Here is a 20,682-nt window from a genome sequence, read left to right as displayed (position 1 = left end):
AGGCTCATCACAAGCACATATACTTTACTCAAGACTGGTACAGCCTGGACACTATCTGGAGGCTTGCCTGGACCTCAGAGGCCACAGGAAGAATTTTGGCTTTTGTCTCACAAAAGGAGCTACTGGAGGAATTACAATACAGGAGGGGGGCAGGGTCTTGTTCATATCTTCATTTTATTTTTCTGTGTATGTGTGCGTATATACATGTGTACACTCTGTGGAGTGCCTGAGGCTGATGTCGGCAATTATCCTTGATTTCTCTTCCATTTGAGTTATTGATACAGGGCCTCACAATCAAATCTAGAGCTTGCCAATGTGGTTAGTATAGATACTCAGATTGCCCTGGGGATCCCCTGCTCTCTTGCCCTGCAAGGCTAGACTTACAGGAGGGCTTCCACGTCCACCCTGCTTTTACATATGTTCCGGGGATCTGAACTCTGGTGCTCACACTTGCCAGGCAAGTGCAGTAGACACTGAGCCATCTCTCCAGTGCACATTCATTCCTTTAAAAGGTCGTTCTTGGACCCCGAGTGGATCTACAAGGGTCAGCGGGAACATGGGTCTGGACCAGATGGAGGTGGGGTGTGGAGATGGAGCATCAACAAGGCAAAACTGTTGGGGTTCGTCTAGTGCTGTGTATACAAATGCTAAAATCTGAACCCCAAGATCTGGCTGCCCTCAGAGTGGATTCTGAATACATAGACCTTTGTTATGTAAACCTTGCTCTCCAGTTCCTCCCCCAAACCAAGTTCTCATGGGTCATGTATTTGTATGTAAAGCTATTGGTTAAATAAAAGTGTCTACAGCCAATTACTGAGGAGAATGGAGGTAGGCAGGACTTGAGTTACTGGGCTGGGGAGAGAGAGAGAAAGAGAGAGAGAGAGAGAGAAGGAGAACAGGAGGAAGTCCCCAGTAGATGTGATGGATCAGGAGCACATGGTCGAGTGAATTGCCCCCTGAGGACAGATTGGTGGAGCAGAAATAACCTGGCCCACCTCATAAGCAAGTACTTGGGGCGCTCAGCTGTGGAATTAACAGTCTAGTGTATAGAAAAATAGATTAGAGGTAATTCCCCAGTAATTGTGCAGGAGCTGATTAAATAAATCAATAGAACTCAGTCTTGATTATTGGAGTACTGGCCAGGTCTAATAACTAAAAGAGCTATTAAATAGCGTTTCCAACACATACCAGAGAGCTAAGACTGCCATGGCTGAGAAGGAGGTTCCCAGGCTCCTTGTTGAATTCTCTGAGGCCACTAGAGACCGCTTTCCCTCTACCTATTCCAGGCCCCAAATCTAGATTGGTCAGGTTTGTGTTTTTTTTTCTGAATAGACTTAGGGAAAGGGGACCCCCCCCCAACCCTCTGAGATGTCCCCAGTGTGGCTGGAGTCTTGTTAGTATTGCTTGCCCAAACAGCTCACACCTTCCATCAGGCTAGCCTCCCTCCCCATGTACTGCTGCTGTCCACACTGGTGTGACTGATGCCCCACAGGCCATTCTGGCCATATTTTGCCTGGTGTCTCAAGCAAGCACCCGACATTCCCAACTATGCCCAGACCTTTCCCAGCATAGGCTAAGCCCTTGGTCATGCCAGTAGAGGCTGCTTATGTGCTGCTCCAATGGGCATTTCTCATCCTTGGCAAAGGACAAGCTCACTGCCCCAGAGCTGTAGTCAGGAGGGTACTGTTGGCCCAGGAAGCTTCCCTCAGAAGCCCATCCAACCAGCCCCAACCTCCCCTAGGCTCACACTGAGTCTCAAGCCAGGGCTGTTCCACCTCCAATCGATCCTGGGAACCCCAGCAGTGAGGACCCCTCCTCACCTCCACCGCAGGGCTTGGAGCAGGGAGACCACTTCTTCAGGGCCCACTCGTGGCGCACAGAGTCATCTTCCAGGACATTGTTGTCGTCAACATTGAGGGAGTCCTCGTGAATCATGTATTTGTATGTCAGTGAGATCCGGGTGTCTCCTTCAGGAATAACCTGGGGCCACCCCAACATGGTCATGAGTATGTCTGCTCAGCTTCTTATCCTCCCTCTATAGCCAATTTAGAGGCATCAGGTAGACTGACAGCCAGGGGAGATAGACAGCCCCAGACTTACGATGGTTATCTTGAATGGCTTTTCAGCTTTACAGTGGTGCTTGAAATTTGGAATTTGGACCTTTTCCCTGGCTAGTGGGATGTGGAGCAACCCTCCTGTGATGCTAACAGCAGCGATGGATCCTGGTAGTAGTTTAGGTGTAGCCAAATGAACTTTTGTGTGACATGAGTGGGTTTATGAGAATCTAACCTCTAAGGAGAATCTATAGAGAGCTAGGATCGCATAGGCTGCTGGTCACAACAGAAAAGCATTAAGTTACATCTTATTGATTTATTTTTTCATGCATGTACTCATTCAGCGCCCACAGAGGTCAGAGAGGGTGTTGAACCCCTTGCGGAGGAGCTATAGGCATTTGTATGCTTCTTGCTGTGGGTGCTGGGGTCCAAATTCTAGTCCTCTGATAGAGAACTTAAGTGCTCTCGCCTTCTGATCCACACCTACGGACCTCCCTCTCTCTCATTTTTGAGACTAAATTGTCCCAGCTGGCCTGGAGCTAGCTCCATAGACCAGGTTGACCTGGAGTTTGCTATGTAGATGAGGCTGGCTTGGAGCTTGCTTTAATCTTGCTTTGCCTCCTGAGTCCTGGGACTACAGGTGCATGACACCATGTATCTGTTTGCTTGTTTGTTTTAATAAATAAACTATACCACTTAAGCAATTAATTAAAATACAACTTTAAAAGGGACTTGAAAATCCAGGTCTCCCCACTCCACCAGGAGTTCCCATAATCAGGAGCAGCCTATGGTCCTACACCCAGGGGATCTGAGATCCAGTTTTGCTTGGACACAAAGTTCAGTGTAACCTGTAACTGGTTTTTGAGCTCTCAGGTGTGAGAATTTCAGCACATCTGCAGAGATTAACGCATCTGATGGCATAACTGTGAATGTCATTCAAATAGACAAAATGGAAATGTCTAGAGAGCATACTTTGCCCAGGGTCACTAAGAGGGGTGTAGAAAGCAGGGCCCTGACGTGTGGGTCCATGCCCACTCATGGCTGACATGGAGAAGGAGACCATGGCAGGGAAAGAGGCTGCTCAGAGCATAGATTTAAGCGTACAGGCAGAGCTTGAGCGTCCCAGGTCTCCCACGCACGGGCTAGGGCTGTGTGCACCCGCAGGGGGGCCTGTGCACCCGCAAACTGGGGCCGTGGGCAGCACTCACCAGCACGGTGATGGTTCCGTGGAGTGGGCCTATGGTCTGCAGCGTCTCCCTCTCCTCCTCGTTCCTGTACTCCCACTCCACACCCATGGCAATGAAGGATCTAGAATTGGGGTCCAAGTGGTTCTCTTCATTTAAGATGAACTTGCCTGTCTCCAGGTTCTTGACAGCTGAGAATGGTAAAGGGGAGCACACAGTCACTGCAGCACACAGCTACTGGTCCTACTGGTTGGCAGGGAGGCCATAGGGGTTTCCTAGCTGTGCTCCCCTCCCTCCATGCACCGGAGGGGGGGTGTCTGTCCTTGTTACCAGTAACCCGACTTGTTTTGGGATTCATATCCTGCCCTTGATTGCTCTATGAAGACCAGGTTAACTACTGCCTAGCCCAGTGCCCCTCAGAGAGGGTGGACTTCCATCCTTCTGCAAGCTGGAGCAACATGACCTCAATGGGACCCAGGGCCATCAGTAGCTGCTGCCAGAGGAGCTCTCTGATCTCAGGTTCTGATCTCGCCGTGGAAGATACATGTAGGAAGAGCCATGAAGTGTGATGAGTGGAGAGACAGGTGGCCTGGGACTGAGGCACATCTGTCAATCAAGGCTGTCCATCTCAGGACCTGGCCACACAGCCCAAGCCTCGGAGCTTGGGTACTCTGCCCATCCCAGAGGACAGGTCTCACAGGTGTTGGGACAGACATTAGGCTGTGACTCACACAGATGGTGGCTGGTGGTGTCGGCCTCCTGGATGAGCAGGTGTCTGGCTCCCGCGGGGATCTCAAACATCTTGATGTAATCTTTGTGGGTGGGAAAGCCAGATGAGAAGACAGGAAGCCATTCCAATGCACATGCCCTGGGAGAGGTCTGCTCTCCAAGACAGCTTCACTACAGCAAAGCTTCTGCTTTCGGGTAGGAGAGGGGTCAACTGGAAAGCTGGCTACTCCCTACCCTGCATTCCTGCTCGCCTCCAAGTCCCAAGTGGCTCTCTGCTGCCTCTTTCACTGAATGTTCAGGTTCCAGCCATGCTGGAAGTTAGTCTAAGATACCTCATCTAGCAAGCAGGCCCCAGGGAAGCCTTCATCTGCAAACCATGTTAGAACCCCGTATGTGGGGCTGCCAAGACCAGAGCTGAGCACCTGACCTGCAAGGCCATTTCTGGCCCGTGCCTTCTAGCCAGGGACTATAGGTTTGCTCTGTAGCCTTACACCAGAAAACAGAAGAGGCCTGTCTGCATGTTGGACACAGGCTGACTGAGACCACAGGGGTGTGGTCAGTTGCTGCAGGCCAACCCAGAGGGTGCAGGGTCCTATGGAAACTCAGCCTCAGTACTGGGCTGCTGTGTTTTTGATGTGGCTTGAGGGTGTCCCCTATGCGCTAGATTCAGGGAAGTCCTGATGACAGCCCTCTGTGGGCAGGAGAGGGAGGGATCAAACAACAGGCATCTGGGTAACCTGAAGGGCGGAGAGATTTGCCCTCTGTCAGCCCCTCACCTCAGATGAAGGCTTTTAAAGTCCACCTGTAATCCAGTTTTCTCTCCGTCACACCCACGGGAACTCAGACTCAGGATCCCCCAACCCGTTCTCTTTCCCCTTGACCCTCATAGCCCCGAGTCCCAAATAGTCATGGGCCTATAGAGGGTCCCAAGGGTGGGGACACTTGGGTCCCAGACCCACAGGTGCTACCAGCATTCCACCCTAGGTAGAAGGTGGGCTTCTCACCTTGTTTCCTGGGTGACCTCGTGAATGTGCCCTTCACCACTTTACAGTGGGTATTGTCGCCTCCACACACGCCACACTTGTCTTCCTGCTTGCGGGACCCGATCACCCCATCACATCCCACTTTCTGCAGGGAAAGAGAGGGCAGGGGACATTTGAGAGATCACCCTTGTTCATGCATGAGACCCCAAGACCTATAGTACCAGTTCCCTACCACAGCCAGGATCTGTGCATCCCTTCTTAGCAGCTCCTGATACAGGGGAAGAAGGGCTTTAGAGAGAGGCCGACCCCATATGACCGTCATGGGCCATGTGCTCTCTCTCTCTCTCTCTGCTTCAGTTCATGCAGAGCACAGAGCCTGTCTCATCATAGTATTTCTGTCCTCAGCCCTTCCATGCTGCCTATCTCCAAGAGCACCCACATAGCCCACCCTGGAGGCAGCCCTGAGGGGTTCCACTCAAAGCTTAGGCTGTTTTGTCTCAATGTAGCAACTCTTAGGTGGTGGGATCTTTAAGAGGTAGAGCCTAGTGAAAGGGCATTGTTTTTACATTGTTTTTACATCCTGCTCACTCCCTGCAACAGCCCAAAGATGCTGAGGCTTGCCTTGTAAGCATGGAAGGCTTAGTCTGACCCTAGATCCCACATTCTAGAGGACTCATCACCCGTGAGTCTGTGCACCGGAACCAGAATGTCTGTGGTGGAGGATGGTGCTACTTGTTAATAGATGTAGGAAAGCCCAACACCTTTCTCTAGGCAGTGGAGTCTGAACAGAACAGGAGAGGATCCCAGAAGGTGGCAACCCTGAGCCTTGGTCTGCTGCCTCATGGCACTCACCCTGCAGTCCCCACGCACACACAGGCTGAAGGCGTCCTTGTAGGAGCAGCGTGTTCCATCGTGCACCATGCGCTTCATAGACACCACCTCCCCTGTCTCCTTGGACTCACAGTAGAGGTGGCATCTCTCCTTGGCTGGAAGAAACATGATAGGGTGTTAGTCTAGAGCTGTCTAGAAAGATCCCCAGAGAGAAAACTCCCAGTGTTCTTAGAACTCACCAGGCCCATCCCTAATCCCTGCGAATCTGTGCTCTGGGAGGACACAGAGAAAGAGACAGGGGATGGCAACTTTCTTCCTACCCTTTTGGCTTCTGAGACTTTGACTCTGGTGCTATTGGCTTTAGGAAGAGATTTTTCCCAATTGGTCCAGCCAGGATGTGAACCTGGCCCACGTCTTCTGTCCCCACAGCCCTACTTGGAGGAACCCCTCAACTCTGTAGAGGGTCTCTACCTAAAAAGCCTTTCTCAAAACCTTTCCTCACTGTTGGTGGAAGTGTGAGGGAGTGCAGCCACTGTGGAAATCAGTGTAGACACTCCTCCACAAACTAAAGCTATGATTCTCACATGTTGTGCTGTACCACTCCTGGGAACACACCCCAAGGACTCTAAGTGAGTACACCACAGAGATGCCTGCACGTTCAAACTGTTCACAAGACCCAAAGTGTGGAATCTTAGGTATGTGTCTACTGACAGAGGGGTGGATTTTAAAATGTGATATGTATACACATGGAGTTTTATTCAGACATAGAGGAGATAATTACATTGTCTTCAGGAAGATGAGGGGAATTTGAGATTCATCATATTAAACAAATTAAGCCTGACTCAGAAAATCAAGTCTCACATTTTCGCTCATATTCAGAATCTCTCTCCCTCCCTTCTCTCAAAGATATCTGCTTATTGTGGTAAGAATATAATGAAGGGGCAACATAATCAAAAGATGACAGACATGTATTAAACTGTCACAGTGAATCCCATTATTTTGCACAGTGAGTGACGCTGTAAGAGTCAATCCAATGTAGCCAGACCCTCTTGGATTTGGGCTCAAGTCACTTTCTTTGTTCAGGATTAATTATCAGAAGCAATTGATGCACTGGGTCACCAGGCTTCATGTCCCCCAGCCCTGTCAGCTCTGTTGTCCCTCAGCCTTGAATCAGCACAAGCCGGTGACTCCAATTGGCACCCAGACTCACTCCCAGCTCCCATTCTCTGTCCAGTGCTTGGGGGGAGTGAGATAGAAATTGTATGCTTAAAACATACAAATGGAAGAGAGAGGAACACAAATGGAATAGAACCAGTCTCTTGTATTCATGTCCTCCATCTAAGGGCTCAACCCATAATAGACTGGAGATGTTTGAAAAAAGAATTGCCTCTGCACTGACCTTGTATGGACCCTTGCTCGTTATTCTCTAACTAATACAGATGAACAATGGTGCTGGTTTGAATGAGAATGGCTCATGTGTTTGAATGCTTGGTTCTCACCAGGTGGAACTGTTTGGGAAGCATTAGGAGCTATGGCCTTGCTGGAGAAGGCATGTCATTGGGGATGGGCTTTGAGGTTTCAAAAAACTCATGAGACCCCCATTGTTCTCGTTTCTTTCTCTCCCCTCTCCCCCTCTCTCCAGCCCTCATGGTTATGGATCAAGAACTCTCAGGGGTTCTTTTGTTTCACCATCATGGACTCTGAAATCATAAGTCAAGCCAAACTCTATTATGAATTACCTTATCACAGCAGTAGAAAACTAACTAAACAACAACCATTTGCATAGCATCTCTGGCGAGTTAGGTAGTATAAGTCATCTGAATGTATCTGGAGAAACGTGTATAAGTTATACACAAACATTTTCTACAGGAACTTGAACATCCATGGAGCTGGGTATCTTAGTGAGGGGACACTAAGGCTACAATGTCTTCAATTTCATAAGACACAAAATAAGTGCCATTTAAAGCGTCAACTGTTTGGTTCAGTTTCTGCCACTTGCAATGGACAGTCCTCATGTGAGAGCGGTTGCTGTGACAGTCAGTTTTAACTACCAGCTGGACACAGTCTAGAGTTTCCTGGGGGAGGATCCCAGCACAGGATGGTCTAGACCAGGTCATCCTGTGGGCATGTGTGTAGGTGTGGGCATGTGTGTAGGTGTGGGCATGTGTGTAGGTGTGGGCATGTGTGTAGGTGTGGGCATGTGTGTAGGTGTGGGCATGTGTGTAGGTGTGGGCATGTGTGTAGGTGTGGGCATGTGTGTAGGTGTGGGCATGTGTGTAGGTGTGGGCATGTGTGTAGGTGTGGGCATGTGTGTAGGGGACTGTCCTCATTGCCTTCACTGAGAAGGGAAGAACCAGGCTGAGAGCAGGTAGTGTCAGTCCCTGGGTTTGGGTTCTGGATTGTGTCAAAGAGAGAAAGAGTTGAACGCATGCACACATTCATGCATTCTTTTTCTCTCTGCTCGTGACTCTGAATGTATCAAGTGCTGTGGCCTCGATGTAATCCCTGCTATAATAGATTGTAGCCTGGAACTGTTAGCTAGAACCAACCCTTTCTCCCTTAGGTTGTTTTTGTTGGGGTACTTTATCACAGCAACAGAAAAGAAACCAGCTCAGTTACCTATCAGAAGTCACCTGATTGCCTCACGGGCTCAACTTCTGCCCCTACCCCACACCTGAGGTGCCATGCAACTCCAGTCTTGTTCCCTGCATGGGTATTGTAGGACTTTGTGCCCTCTGAACCTCCATCCCAGCATCCGTTCCACGTCTGGTGTTCTGGTTCCCTTGGAACTGAAGCCCTGTCCCCAGCCCAGAGCCCTTGCTCAGGAGTGGGACCCTGGAGCCACACTAGCCAGCACTGTGCCCTGCTGCTGGTCCAAGCATCACCACAGATTTGCCTCCTGCAGGATCAGAGGTGTACAACAGTGCATGCCCCTGCCTGCCCTGCCCAGCGTCCTGAGCTGACTCCCATCCGTTTGCCTGCCCTGCCCAGCGTCCTGAGCTGACTCCCATCCGTTTCCCAGAAGCTCACCATCCCGGTGCTCGTGAGGCAGCCAGTGGTGCTGGACGTCACCGTGCTCAAAGTACAGGTCCCACTGCTGACACTGCTCCTCCCGGAAGTCAGCCAGGGAATTGGGACAGTCCTGGGGGTTGCAGAGCTGGAAGTCATAGGCCAGGCCCGAGCAGGTGCGGCCCCCATTGGCAGGACTGCAGGAAAAAGCAAAGGTTCCCCTTCTTGGGGCCTCTGGAAAAATACCTGCCCCTGGGTGGCATTTTTAGGGAAATCCTTGAGTCTCAGATACGGAGTGGGAACTTCTATTGAGTAAAGAGACACAGCCCTACTAGGACACAGGTAGCTCTCAGCCAGGTAGGCCTTGGGACATCAAGACTAGAAGGAGCTGACAGTAGCCACCAACCCCTCCTCCCCATTTGTGCTCTTTTGAGAAGGTCTCATTAGCCAGGCATAGTGGTGCATGACTTTAATTCCAGCATTTAGGAGGCAGAGGCAGGCAGATCTCTATGAGTTCGAGGCCAGCCTGGTCTACAAAGTGAGCTCCAGGACAGTCAGGGCTACACAGAGAAACCCTGACAAAGAGACAGAGAGAGAGAGAGGGAGAGGGAGAGGGAGAGGGAGAGGGAGAGGGAGAGGGAGAGGGAGAGGGAGAGGGAGAGGGAGAGGGAGAGGGAGAGGGAGAGGGAGAGGGAGAGGGAGAGGGAGAGGGAGAGGGAGAGGGAGAGGGAGAGGGAGAGGGAGAGAGAGCGCATCCCTGGGCATGCCACCTTCACCCTAGCCTCAAAGCTCAAGACTGTTAATGAGCACAGAGCTATGACTACATGTTAGGAGTCTCTCTGCTCCATTGGATCACAAATCCCAGGATGACAAGGTCTGGTTGAGTATCCCTAGGACAAGGCCCTGGGCACACAGAACTGAACCATCATGCTGCAGAAAGTACCTAGAGTAATCCTGGAGTTGTGGAATTGTACACGCATACATCTCTTAACAAACATCTGATATAGGGCTGGGTCTCTCCACCTTAGAGAGCATGAGTCACGTTTCTGTGACTTCCTCACTGTGCAGAGAACAGTTCCAACCCACCAAGGCCTTTTGAGGCTCTAGTTCTCTGTGGTGCTCCTCTCTTCCCAAAGCAAGAGAAAAATCCTTCAGGGCTGCTCAAGGGATCACTATGCTCCACCTTCCCATCAGGCTCTCTGCAGGATAGCCTGGGACCCCAAGCAGAAGGATGGTCTGGGGGAGAAAGGCTTTCATGTACAGATGGGGTGGTCAGACACAGGTAGTTTGTCCTCATCCTCGATAACGTCTTGACCCTTCTCCCTGGCTGTGACTGCTGATCTCTTTGGCTCCCTGGTGGACAGTGTCTAGTTTGACAGAAACAGGGCAACTGTCTCGGGGAACAAAGAATAGGAGCTGCCTCAGTGGCCTGAGATCAGACAGACTGGATATGTCCAGGGACTTTTGAGACAGCCTGCTCCTGGCCCACTTAGGGGCTGGCAGTCAGATTACGGTTTTATGTGACGTTCTAGATTGTATTTGCAGGTAAAGCAAAATCTTTAAAACATCATATAGTCCAACCCAAGATAGACAAGTGACCCCATATGTGTGTGAGTAGCCACAGGGCCTGGGGAGAGAGGAAAGGAGGGGATGGGGAGCTTGGGTGCTGAAGCACCAGTGGCAGTCCCTAACCCTGTCTCTCACCTAACTAGAAACGAGCTACTTGGCTACACCTGCTATGGTCAAGGCTCCTGGCATCCTGGGTTCCATGAGAACCTCCATTGCGGACCCCACCCCACCAATTCCTCATCTCTGCTCCATCTTCTCTCTTCCATTCCCTAGGCCAAGAAGGACTGTCTAAAGTGGACCAGGGGCCCCAGGGCAGTGAGCAGGAGTTGACGTTTCTAGGGTGCTATGGGTTCTGAGTCAGGGAAGGAGCCCTTCCTCTGAACCTAAGTGGGGGAGAAATTAGGACTGGGAGGTTTGCCTTACTCTCTCTGCCAGCTTAGGGTCCCTCAGCAATGTCAAGTCAACTCACTGTGGGTTGTCACACTGGCGGGTCCTGAACTTCACGCCTGTGCCACAGGTGCGTGAGCAGGAGCCAAACGGAGTCCAGGCACCCCAGTTGCCATCTCGTTTGAGGATATCGGGTGTCAGCCAGATGCAGTGGCCTTTGAAGCAGTGCTAAAAGATAGGGACGCAGGCCGGTGAGATGGCTCATTGGGTAAAAGCCTTTGGTGCTTGATAAACTTGAGTTTGATCCCTGAGACCCACAGGGTGGAAGGAGAGGACTGATGTCCTGTGTTGTATTCTGACTTCTGTGGCACATGCCTCACCCCTCCAAATTAAAACAAAAAAACAGAAGTAATTACAAAGAAAAAGTAAGACGGCATTCCCTTGACCCACTCCAGGCATGAGAGTTGCTGGAGAGGCCTACCCCCCTCACTGGGGCAGTCAGTTATGGCTGCCCTGGGCCTGCTCTGAAGGCACAGGGATGCGGAGGCGATATCAAATCTTACTGGCCCAAAAGATCAAAACCCTCAGTTGAGACAGGCCTCACCTTGCCTGTGACAACAAGAGGAGCGGGCTGTGCAGGCCCACCCTTTAGGGCCTTGTCTAGCCTACTCTGAACTTCCTGTGCCCACTGCATATCATGGTCCCAAGATAAATGTCCTCATGTGCATAGATGCAGCAAGAGCAACATGCCAGAGGTCCTGGAGACATATCAGGACCAAGGAAACTTGGGGGGATGGAGGAAGAATTCTAGGAGTACAGGAATGGAGAAAGCACAAGGGCAACATGAGCCAACATGTCTCCAACATGAGCCAACATGTCTCCAACATGAGCCGGCATGTCTCCAACATGAGCCGGCATGTCTCTAACATGAGCCAGCATGTCTTCAACATGAGCCAACATGTCTCCAACACAAGCCTGGGACAGGGAAAACCGCTAAATTCCATCACTTCACTCTTCCCAGTGGAGGACGCTTTCAAAGCCCTAAGGAGTCCATGTCAAGAAGATTTCAGAATTTAGAACAGTAAATTAGTCATTCGGTATACCATAATCCAACAAATGGTTTGTTGTTGATTTAGAATAAGAAAAGTATCGCTTAAAATAAACACAATTAACAGCGTAATTACCACAAATGATCCAAACTAAAAAAAGAAAATTAATTTTTTTTATTTTGTGTGTGTGCGCATGCACATGCACATGTATGTGTGTGTTCCAAATGTGTGTTTGCATGTGTGTGGGTACATGTGTGTATGGGGGTGACGGTGGGTGCATGTGTGTACTCGAATCTGTGTGGGACCTCGAAGTACAAAAGCCAGCAGGATGGCTCATTAAGTAAAAGCACTTGCCACCAAACCTGATAACCTGAGTTTGATCCCTGGCATCCCTGTGGTAGAAGGAGACATGACATGAAGCCTGCAGGGATTGCCCTTCTTGGGAGTCTCCTTTTTGGAGTTTTGATTGCAGTCAAGGGCTCTATTCAGTGCAGTCAGGCTGGGGAAATGGACACATGGCCAGCAGTCACGACTAAGTGATCCTGGCACCTCCTTTGGGGCCATAAGTTACCTCAGCTCTCCCTTTAAAGCTTCCCTCACTTGAACACGGTGGGAAGCAGACATGTTGGCTCCTGTCAGCTGAGGTAGAATTCACAGGCAAGGAGGGACACTGGACTGAATGTTTGTGTCCCCTCAAATTCAAGTGGTAAAGCCTTAATCCCTGTGTGATGGTGTAGGGATGTGGAGATCTTTAAGTCACTGTCCTCATCACAAGGGATAAGAGAAATTCTCTCACTCACATGACACCCATTGATGGCTGTGTAGCTTCAAACTGGGCTGAGCCGGGTAGGGGAAGGAATCCTGGCTTAAGCTCATCTGCATATGCCAGGGCCCTTGAAAAATGATTGGCTAAGGGGTCAGCATATTCTTTCACCTGAACCAATGAGAACCGGGCCTGGACTTCTGGCTGGGCAAACAGAAATCTTTCTACAGATTTGTGGGGAGGGTAGGTGGCTAAGCAGTGGTCGTGACAAGGGACAAACCAGAAGCCCTGGGGCATGTCAAGGCTAAACCTCAGGCTGTACCTGGGAGCCACCAGGCCTCTTGCTGGCTTTATAGCAAACTGACCCAAGGCCACCCGGCATGGGCAGGAAGGGGATGTGAGATGACTGGTCTGCTGGGGTGTGGGAAGATCCAATCTCCCCAGTGTGTGGAGTGATTAGAAAGTAGGGATGAAAGTTGGGGAAGTGTGCCCAGTATGTTGGAAGTCCTGGGTTCTATCCTTAGGACCATGTAAACGTAGCATGGTGGCACACGCCTACAATCCTATCACTAGGCAGGTAGAAACCGGAAGATCGGAGTTCAAGGCCATCCTTAGCTACATAGCAAGACCAGCCTGGGCTACCTGACAGGGTATGTCAAATATGAGGGAAGAAGCAGGAAGGAGAGGGTGGCTGGGGCCTCCTGAGAAGGCCCCTGGATCTCCACCGCTGCAGATACTACAGGGCCTGTCCCTGGTGATTGTGTGCCTTAAGCGTGAAGAGCCCTCACCCCTGACTCACCTTGCCAGGGGCACACATAGTCCCATCCAGCGGGGGACCCTTCTTTGTCTTGCAGAAGTAGGGGTTGTCCGGGTGGCTGCACCAAAGCTGTTTGCAGGGGTCGAAGGTCCGGAACTGGAAGAGAAGATCACACCCTCAGTTTATTAGCCTGCCCTCCCTCCTCGGCTGACCATACAGAATGCCACCCGTTCGCCCTGATCCTACAACCTGAACTGGCCTGTGGACATGCCTGTGTGGGTGGGTGCTGCAAGCTCCATCTGATTCTGGGGCCATGAGGCTCGTGTGCATGCAGTGTGGCTATGACAGGATCTCTGGGTATTGCTGGGTCCCCAAGTCTCCAGCTTTGGAGGCCGCCCACCTGGGGGAGCTTTGACAGGCACCTGAGAGGTAGAATATCCAGTATGCAAATTAAGTGGTCATCCCTATGGCCCTGGGCAGGAGTGGCTGGCTCCTTAAAGGGTCATCACCGCAGGGCCCTGGGGACACTCACCGCAGTGCACATCATGTAACCCAGGCCAAAGTCGAAGCGACACTGCTCGTTCATGGAATAGTGAAGCCCTGGGAGTTGAGGCAATGCCGGCCAGTCGTGGGCGAAGGGATCATCCCGCAGGCAGTCATAGGAACTGTAAGGGGACACGTGGGTGCCACAAGCAATCTTCAGTGGGGGAAGCTGAGGTCCTTTCCGGAGTTACTATGGTGGTCAAGACCTCATAACTCTGGTCTTTATGTGCCTCATCCACCAGTTTAAGATTTCAAGACCTGGCAAGGGCAGCTTCTAGGCATGCTCAGTGTCAGTGCTAGACCCTCCCCGCCCCCCAAGCAGGACACCCTCCTGGCATCAGGCTCTCTCACCCATGCCTTGCATGTCAGGCCAGAGGCTCCATGGTCTGAGAGTTCAAGTTGGATTCAGGCACCCTGGGCAATGTGTCTTCTTAGAACCGAACCCAAGGAAGGAACACCCTCAGGGGCTCAGGGCAGATACTCACTGCAGGTAGCGGCTGAGCTCCTGCTGACTGCAGCGGGACCAGTGGAAGCGATGGAAGGCAGCCTGTACCAGGGGGGCCATGATGCTGCCCAGCCGCACCTCGTCACCGCAGCGGTTGCCTTGCCCGTCGTGCTCCATGCCCAGCCTGTGTGAGGAACAAGGCAGCCTGGCTGAACCCTGACTGCACTTACCTGCCACATCTCCACATCTCAACACCAGGAAGGCATTTCTAACAACCACAGTAACAAACATCTCCGAGCTTTTCTGATCTGACCCACTTTGAGTCTTAAAGCAAAAGCTAATCTGTCAGATATTCACGGGCCAGGCCCCTCACTATGTCTCCAAGGAGGGCCACAATATTCTGAATGAACACTGAGACCAGGGCTGTCTGTAGCTCAGATCATCCAAGTACCCCTTCTTCCTCTGCATACCTCCATCAGCTCTGTAGAACCCAGCAGTGCTTATCTCGCCCTAAGATTCAGACTCTCATATGGTGCCTGGAATATAGACATTTGGGCAGAGTCCTGGCCTTTTGACCCTGGGTTACCCTCCCTCAGAGTTTAGGTGACCCATCTACAAAATGGGGTGAGGCTCCATCCCTGACCTGAGACTTGAATGAGATAATGACACCTTGGTTCTCTGATAGCCCAGAGTACTGGCTCTGCCTCTAGGTGCCTTTTGTCTTTGATTTAATCTCTCAGCAGGAAGCCCACCTCAAGACAAAATGGCAGGACAAGTCTAAGTGGCTTTCCTACATGGCCTTCCCTCTCAGGCACAGGGGAAAGTGATCACTTAGTAGAGCATCTGGTTTTCCCATACAGGGATGGTCAGGCAGGCTACTTACACATGGCCCGTCTCGTGAGCCACCACAAATGCCGAGGAGAAGCCATCTTCATGGTTCAGAGTGCAGCTGCGGACAGGGTGGCACATCCCAGTGACAGGAGCATAGCCTGGGAGGAGACAGAAGGTAGCTCCAGCTGCCGGGCCTAGAGTCCTAGCCCCAGACAACCCCAGAGCAATTCTCCAGAATCCATTTCCCCCGATGGTAGGATGCAGAAGATTCCTGTACTGACCTTAGGCCCTCTGCCCATCACCATGGAGCTTGGTGGCCATGTTGCCTGTGATGGCCCACACTGCAACTGGCATTCATTTCCTAGTGCAGGTCTCTGCCTGGACTTGTCTGTCACCCTGACAGTGTCCTGCCCGCGCTCTTTTCACCCGCCTTGTGGCCTCACTCTGCTTCTCAGCTTCTTGCTGGGTTTTGGCTCCTATCATTTCCACCCTTCTACCCAGTTGGGCTTGGTTGGTTGCTCTTCGCTAAGCAACTTGCGATGTGTGTATCTATGGCTTATTTTCAACCTTCTTCCTAGTTATAAGTGTCGACTTACTGCTATGCTAGCTTTTTACACTGGCTTTTAAAAATTACATTTGTGTGTTGCATGTGCACGTGTGTCACAATGCCTGTGTGGAGCTCAGACGACAACCTGTAGGAGTTTCTTCTCCCCTTCCATCGTGTGGGTCCCAGGGATCGAACTCAGGTCTTCAGGCTTAGTAGCAGGCGTCTTTACCTGCTGGGCCATCTTTCTGGTTCTCTCCACCAGTTCTGGTTATCATTATCTTTACTATGGACTTAAAAGTACATTCTGATTTCTACTGGTAATGTTTCTTCAGCCTATTTTGTGTATCTAATTCTTAATTTCCAGAGTGGCTGGGAGGACTGTTATTTGACCCTGTATATTTTGAAAGATTTCCCTGTGGCCCAGCAGAGTCTGTTCTGATATCTTCACAGGTTTTAGTAAAGAGTGGATAGTCTTTCATGGTTTATTGTAGCATTCCATATACACTACCTGTCATGGTTTTAAAATGTCTGGCCCAGGGAGTGGCACTATTAGAAGGTGTGACTCTGTTAGTTGGAGTAGGTGGGTCACTGTGGGCTATAAGACCCTCATCCTAACTGCCTGGAAGTCAGTCTTACACTAGCAGCCTTCAGATGGAGATGCAGAACTCTCAGCTCTGCCTGCACCATGCCTGCCTAGATGCTGTCATGCTCCCACCTTGATGATGATGGACTGAACCTCTGAACCTATAAGCCAGCCCAACTAAATGTTGTCCTTTATAAGACTTGTCTTGGTAATGGTGTCTGTTCACAGTAGTAGAACCCTAACTAGGATACTACTTAAGGTTAAATTGCTTATTTCAAATCATAATATTACATCTATTTATTTGTGTGTGTGTGTGTGTTTGTGTTTATGTGTGCAGGCATACACATGCTACTGTGAGGTCAGAAGACAGTGCTTTGGAGTCAGTTATTTCCTTCTGTCACAAGGGTCCCGGAAATTGAACTCTTGACCTCTGATTCAGTACCAAGTCCCTTTACCAGTTGAGCCATCTCACTTCATCAGCCCGAAACTATTATGCCTTTGCTCATTTTTTTATCCATCATCAGTTACTAAGAAATGTCCTTTAGCATCTTCAATCATGAGGTTTGGTTATTTTTTTCTCTTTTATATCTGTTGATTTTGTGCAGTTTATCAATTTATTCCAATTTGTTCCTTAGCAGCCAGAGGAAGAAACTTAACCCTGTAGGTCCAGACTCTGGACAAGGTCTCTTCTTCAGACTGTCAGGCTCTGTCTTGTCTATCCTGCCATTCCTGACCTTCCTCGGTTACAACATGGCTACAGCATGGGTTTGGGGGGTTGTGTGGGAGGGAGGGGCGTTGGATGGGGAACTGGGAAAATGATACAGGTTCTAGTTGATTCCTGGAGCCAGGAGGTAGATGCTACCAACCCAGATACTTTCTAGACTAGGTTTCAGCTCTTGGGAGTTCCCTGCAGGCCCCAGTTCTCTTTCCCTGAACCTGTAGGCACAGGACTAACCTTGCATGCCCGAGGGCCCAAAATCCTGCCGTGTGAGAAAGATGGCATGGTCATGGTACTCATCGTGGTCTGTGTCCGGCTTCTGCTGGAGGTAGGCCCATCGGCAGACATTCTCCAGACTCTGAGAGGGGTTTCCAATCTCAATGAGGCTCATGGACTGCAATGGATGGAGAGAGACAGGCAGACAGACAAACAGATTACTATCTGGCAGATTATCCAGGAGCCGAACAGTTTGTTGTGCTGACAGAACCAAGCCATTGGGGATTTGGTCCAGGGGCCTCGAAGCTCCCTGCTAAGTCACTCCCATGACATTTGCCTTCCATTCAACCCTATTCTTCTGAATGGAAGAGAAGGTTCCTCATCACCCTTGCCTGCTACAAACTTGTGGGTGCTACAAACTTGTCTTGTCTCCCCTGGTGGCAAGCCATCCTCCTACGGAGCCCATTCCTTGGTCAGAGGCACGACCCTGTTTGCCCAAGACTGTTGGGCAGAGAGCTGACCCTCACCATGCTACCCAGGCTCTTCTCAGGCATGACAACTTGCTTCCTGTAATGTCTGAAGAGACAGCAAACGAATGCATGTATGTTGAACACAGAGGAATGGTCTAGTAACCAACATAAGTCTAGCCTATGGATAGGGCAAGCTACCACATCTGGCCCGTAGTCTTGCCTTGTTTATGAGGCAAGCAATTCTGAGGTGGTCACTGTCACTTGCATCCAAAAGAATTCTGAGCAACACACTTCTTTTGTGAGAACCATGATCACTCTAGGCAAGGGCAATGGCTGGCAGGTAAAAGATAGCAGTTAGCTGATGGTCATGGCCTCAATCAGCCTGGGAAAAGAGTTCCAGCCAAGTCTTGGAAGAGACTGAAGAGTTCAGCTAGAAATATACAATCAGGCATTGGGACCAGCAATTTGGAGAGGAACAGCACTGGGGGCAGGAGCCAGGTTGATGCAGGGTCAGAACAAATGGGTCAATACTATGCAGACAGAACCCCTCCCCCACCCCCAAGGGGTTCTGTGAAGAGGTTGTGTCCACTGAACACTAACCCATGGCTGGCATTTAAGTTCCAAGGCCCAGACTTTGCAGAGCTGACTTCTTGGATGGGTCTATTGTTAAATGTAAAGTTTACAAAGCTCAGTGGGTACAGTGTCAGACCAGCACAGCAAAAAAAGACCTGGGTTCAATTCCCAAGCACCTCCCAAGCCAATAGTACAAGTAAGCATTGAGCAAAACAGCTTTAACATACAACAAAACTCCATCCCACTCCCCAAATCAATCAACTAAGAACTTCTGAATAAAGGCAGTTCTTCAAGTGGACACCCCCCACACACACCCTGTAGACAGGGGCCAACACTGCAGGTGGACGGAACACTCCACTGCTTTGCAGAGTGGTCCCGGCTGGTTCTCTCCTCCCCCCAAGACGCTGGGCTCCAGTCCTGAGCCTCTCTTGGCAGACAAGGTGATTTCACTGCCACGGCAGGATAATTTATTGAAATATTGATCTGTGTTTTTGTTCCTGCTTTGTTTTCTTCTCTGCCGGTTCCAAGAAAGCAGACTGCTACAGCGTTCCCCAGCCTCAAGGGGTTTGTGCTATGGAAACAGAGCTCAAGGGGTCTAGGTTCTGCTTCCTAGCTTTGGAATCCCAAGAAAGGTCTCTAGAGAGCAGGGAAGAGAGACAGACTTGGGGAACACTGCCCCAGATAGGAGCCGCACTACAGAGGAGGACTACAGGAAGATAGAACTTCAGAAAACAGTATCCATATGCTGTACCTTTGTAAGCCTTGATATGTATGCAGGCACCCCAAGAATTAAAGCATTCGGGTTCTCAAGTGACAAGATGTAGGTGGTGGATATATGGTCATCCCTTAATGTCTGCTGCAGGAGTGATTTTAGTACTCCAATGAAGACATCAGTAAAGGCTCAAGTCTCTTCTATAAAAGGATACAGCATTTGCTGTATCCCCACATCTCTTTCTGTATCCTTTACATAAACTCTAAATGACTTATACCATGTACCGCAGTGTAAGTGTGGAGCACATAGTTGTTATACTGATTGTTTAGGGAATAACAACAAGATAAAAGCCTGCATATGTTCAATACAGATGCCATGCTTCCTCCTGATTATCCTCCATCTGTAGTTGGTGGAATTGGCAGAAGCCAAGCTGTGGGTGTGGAGAACCAACTGTATTTTCTCCCAACCTTTTCAAGGTCTGGCCTATCTCAAGCAGGCACTGAGGACCCAAGGGGAAGTGTTCTTTGTTCTTACTAGGTCTGGAACATTCTAGGGGGTCCCAGAGTGCCCTGTCCAAAGGATGGTCTGTGACAAGGCATCAATATTGTGTATCCAGGGCTAAGGACAGGGCGCATGTGCATTTTAGAAAGAGCAGGATTCTTATGGTGGGGAGCAATCAGGAAGGGGAAGTAAATGTGGCTCACTGCACTGTCAAAGGGGTCAACATCTGGGAGATGTCAGGGCCAGGGGGTGTGCACATGGGCAGAGGATATGTGGGGAGCACCTCACGGCTTAGCAGGGAGAGTGTGCGATCTGGTCACGGTGCTGTGGAGACTCTATCTTGAAGATGGTCTTTTCTGTATAGTTTGTTCACCTGGTGAAATCTCCAGGGAGTGCCTGCTCCCTGATTCCAAGGTACAGGATCCACCACTAAATGTATACATTTGGTCGCCTTCAGGCCAAGAGGCAACCTTGGGGCCCAAGCTAAGCCACCCAAGCTAAGCTAATAGAATCGAGGCTTAAAGGACTGAAAAGCAGCTGATGTGCCTTAGAAGCACAAGGAAGTTTCTGTCTCCTTCCCCATGCCCTTTTCCCTCACCCTCCATACTTTCCACTTGGGACCCACAAGCTGTCTTTCCCCACATGACCTTAAAAGACTCCTCCCAAGGGTCTGGAGATATGGATCAGTGCTCAAGAGTGCATACTGCTCTTGCAGAGAACCTGTAGTCCCAGCTCCAGCTCAGAGGACCTTCAGGCCCCTGTGGACATCCCTACTCTCATGAATATAACCACGCCTACAGACCTCCACACATGCACACAGAATTTAAACACCTTTGAAAGAGCTTTGCTTGAGGCAGAGATATCTAGGACAACTGAACATGTCTAGGCCCTTGGAGAGAGACCCAAGCTGGCTGTGGGCTCCCACAGGGCCATATCTAGATACAATGCTTGTTAGACAGGGTTGAGGCTGTCCCTGTGCTGTTCAATGGGCATACATGATTATCACAAATGGGATGAATTAATGAATGAACAAAAATCAAATATACACATGCTGGAGAGTCACAAGCTGTCTTTCCCCACATGACCTTAAAAGACTCCTCCCAGGGAGGGCCTAGAGGCTGCAGGAACATTCCTAGGAACTCATGGAAAAGTATCACCAGCAGGGACGAGAATCCTTGGCTCTTTGAGAACAAGCCTCTGCATACGTCTCATTTAAAATTCAAAACTG

General features: G+C 50.3%; 1 protein-coding gene across 1 annotated transcript in view; it reads right to left on the bottom strand.

Annotated features, from left to right (window-relative positions):
- Adamts2 (ADAM metallopeptidase with thrombospondin type 1 motif 2) overlaps positions 1-20,682 on the bottom strand; it is a 201,201-nt gene that overhangs the window by 12,825 nt on the left and 167,694 nt on the right. The window contains exons 6-17 of the mRNA XM_021176447.2: positions 17,220-17,376; positions 15,187-15,292; positions 14,344-14,487; positions 13,848-13,980; positions 13,358-13,471; positions 10,829-10,974; positions 8,812-8,987; positions 5,803-5,936; positions 4,972-5,095; positions 3,970-4,050; positions 3,263-3,429; positions 1,821-1,980 (exon numbers count right to left, since the gene is read on the bottom strand). Coding sequence (XP_021032106.1) covers positions 1,821-1,980; positions 3,263-3,429; positions 3,970-4,050; positions 4,972-5,095; positions 5,803-5,936; positions 8,812-8,987; positions 10,829-10,974; positions 13,358-13,471; positions 13,848-13,980; positions 14,344-14,487; positions 15,187-15,292; positions 17,220-17,376 — 1,642 coding nt within the window. The remainder of the gene's footprint in view (positions 1-1,820; positions 1,981-3,262; positions 3,430-3,969; positions 4,051-4,971; positions 5,096-5,802; positions 5,937-8,811; positions 8,988-10,828; positions 10,975-13,357; positions 13,472-13,847; positions 13,981-14,343; positions 14,488-15,186; positions 15,293-17,219; positions 17,377-20,682) is intronic.

This window comes from Mus caroli, chromosome 11 (assembly GCF_900094665.2).
Source record: "Mus caroli chromosome 11, CAROLI_EIJ_v1.1, whole genome shotgun sequence".
Taxonomy (NCBI): Eukaryota; Metazoa; Chordata; class Mammalia; order Rodentia; family Muridae; genus Mus; species Mus caroli.
The sequence above is the reverse complement of the archived record's forward strand: the minus strand, read 5'-3'. Positions and strand labels throughout refer to the sequence as shown.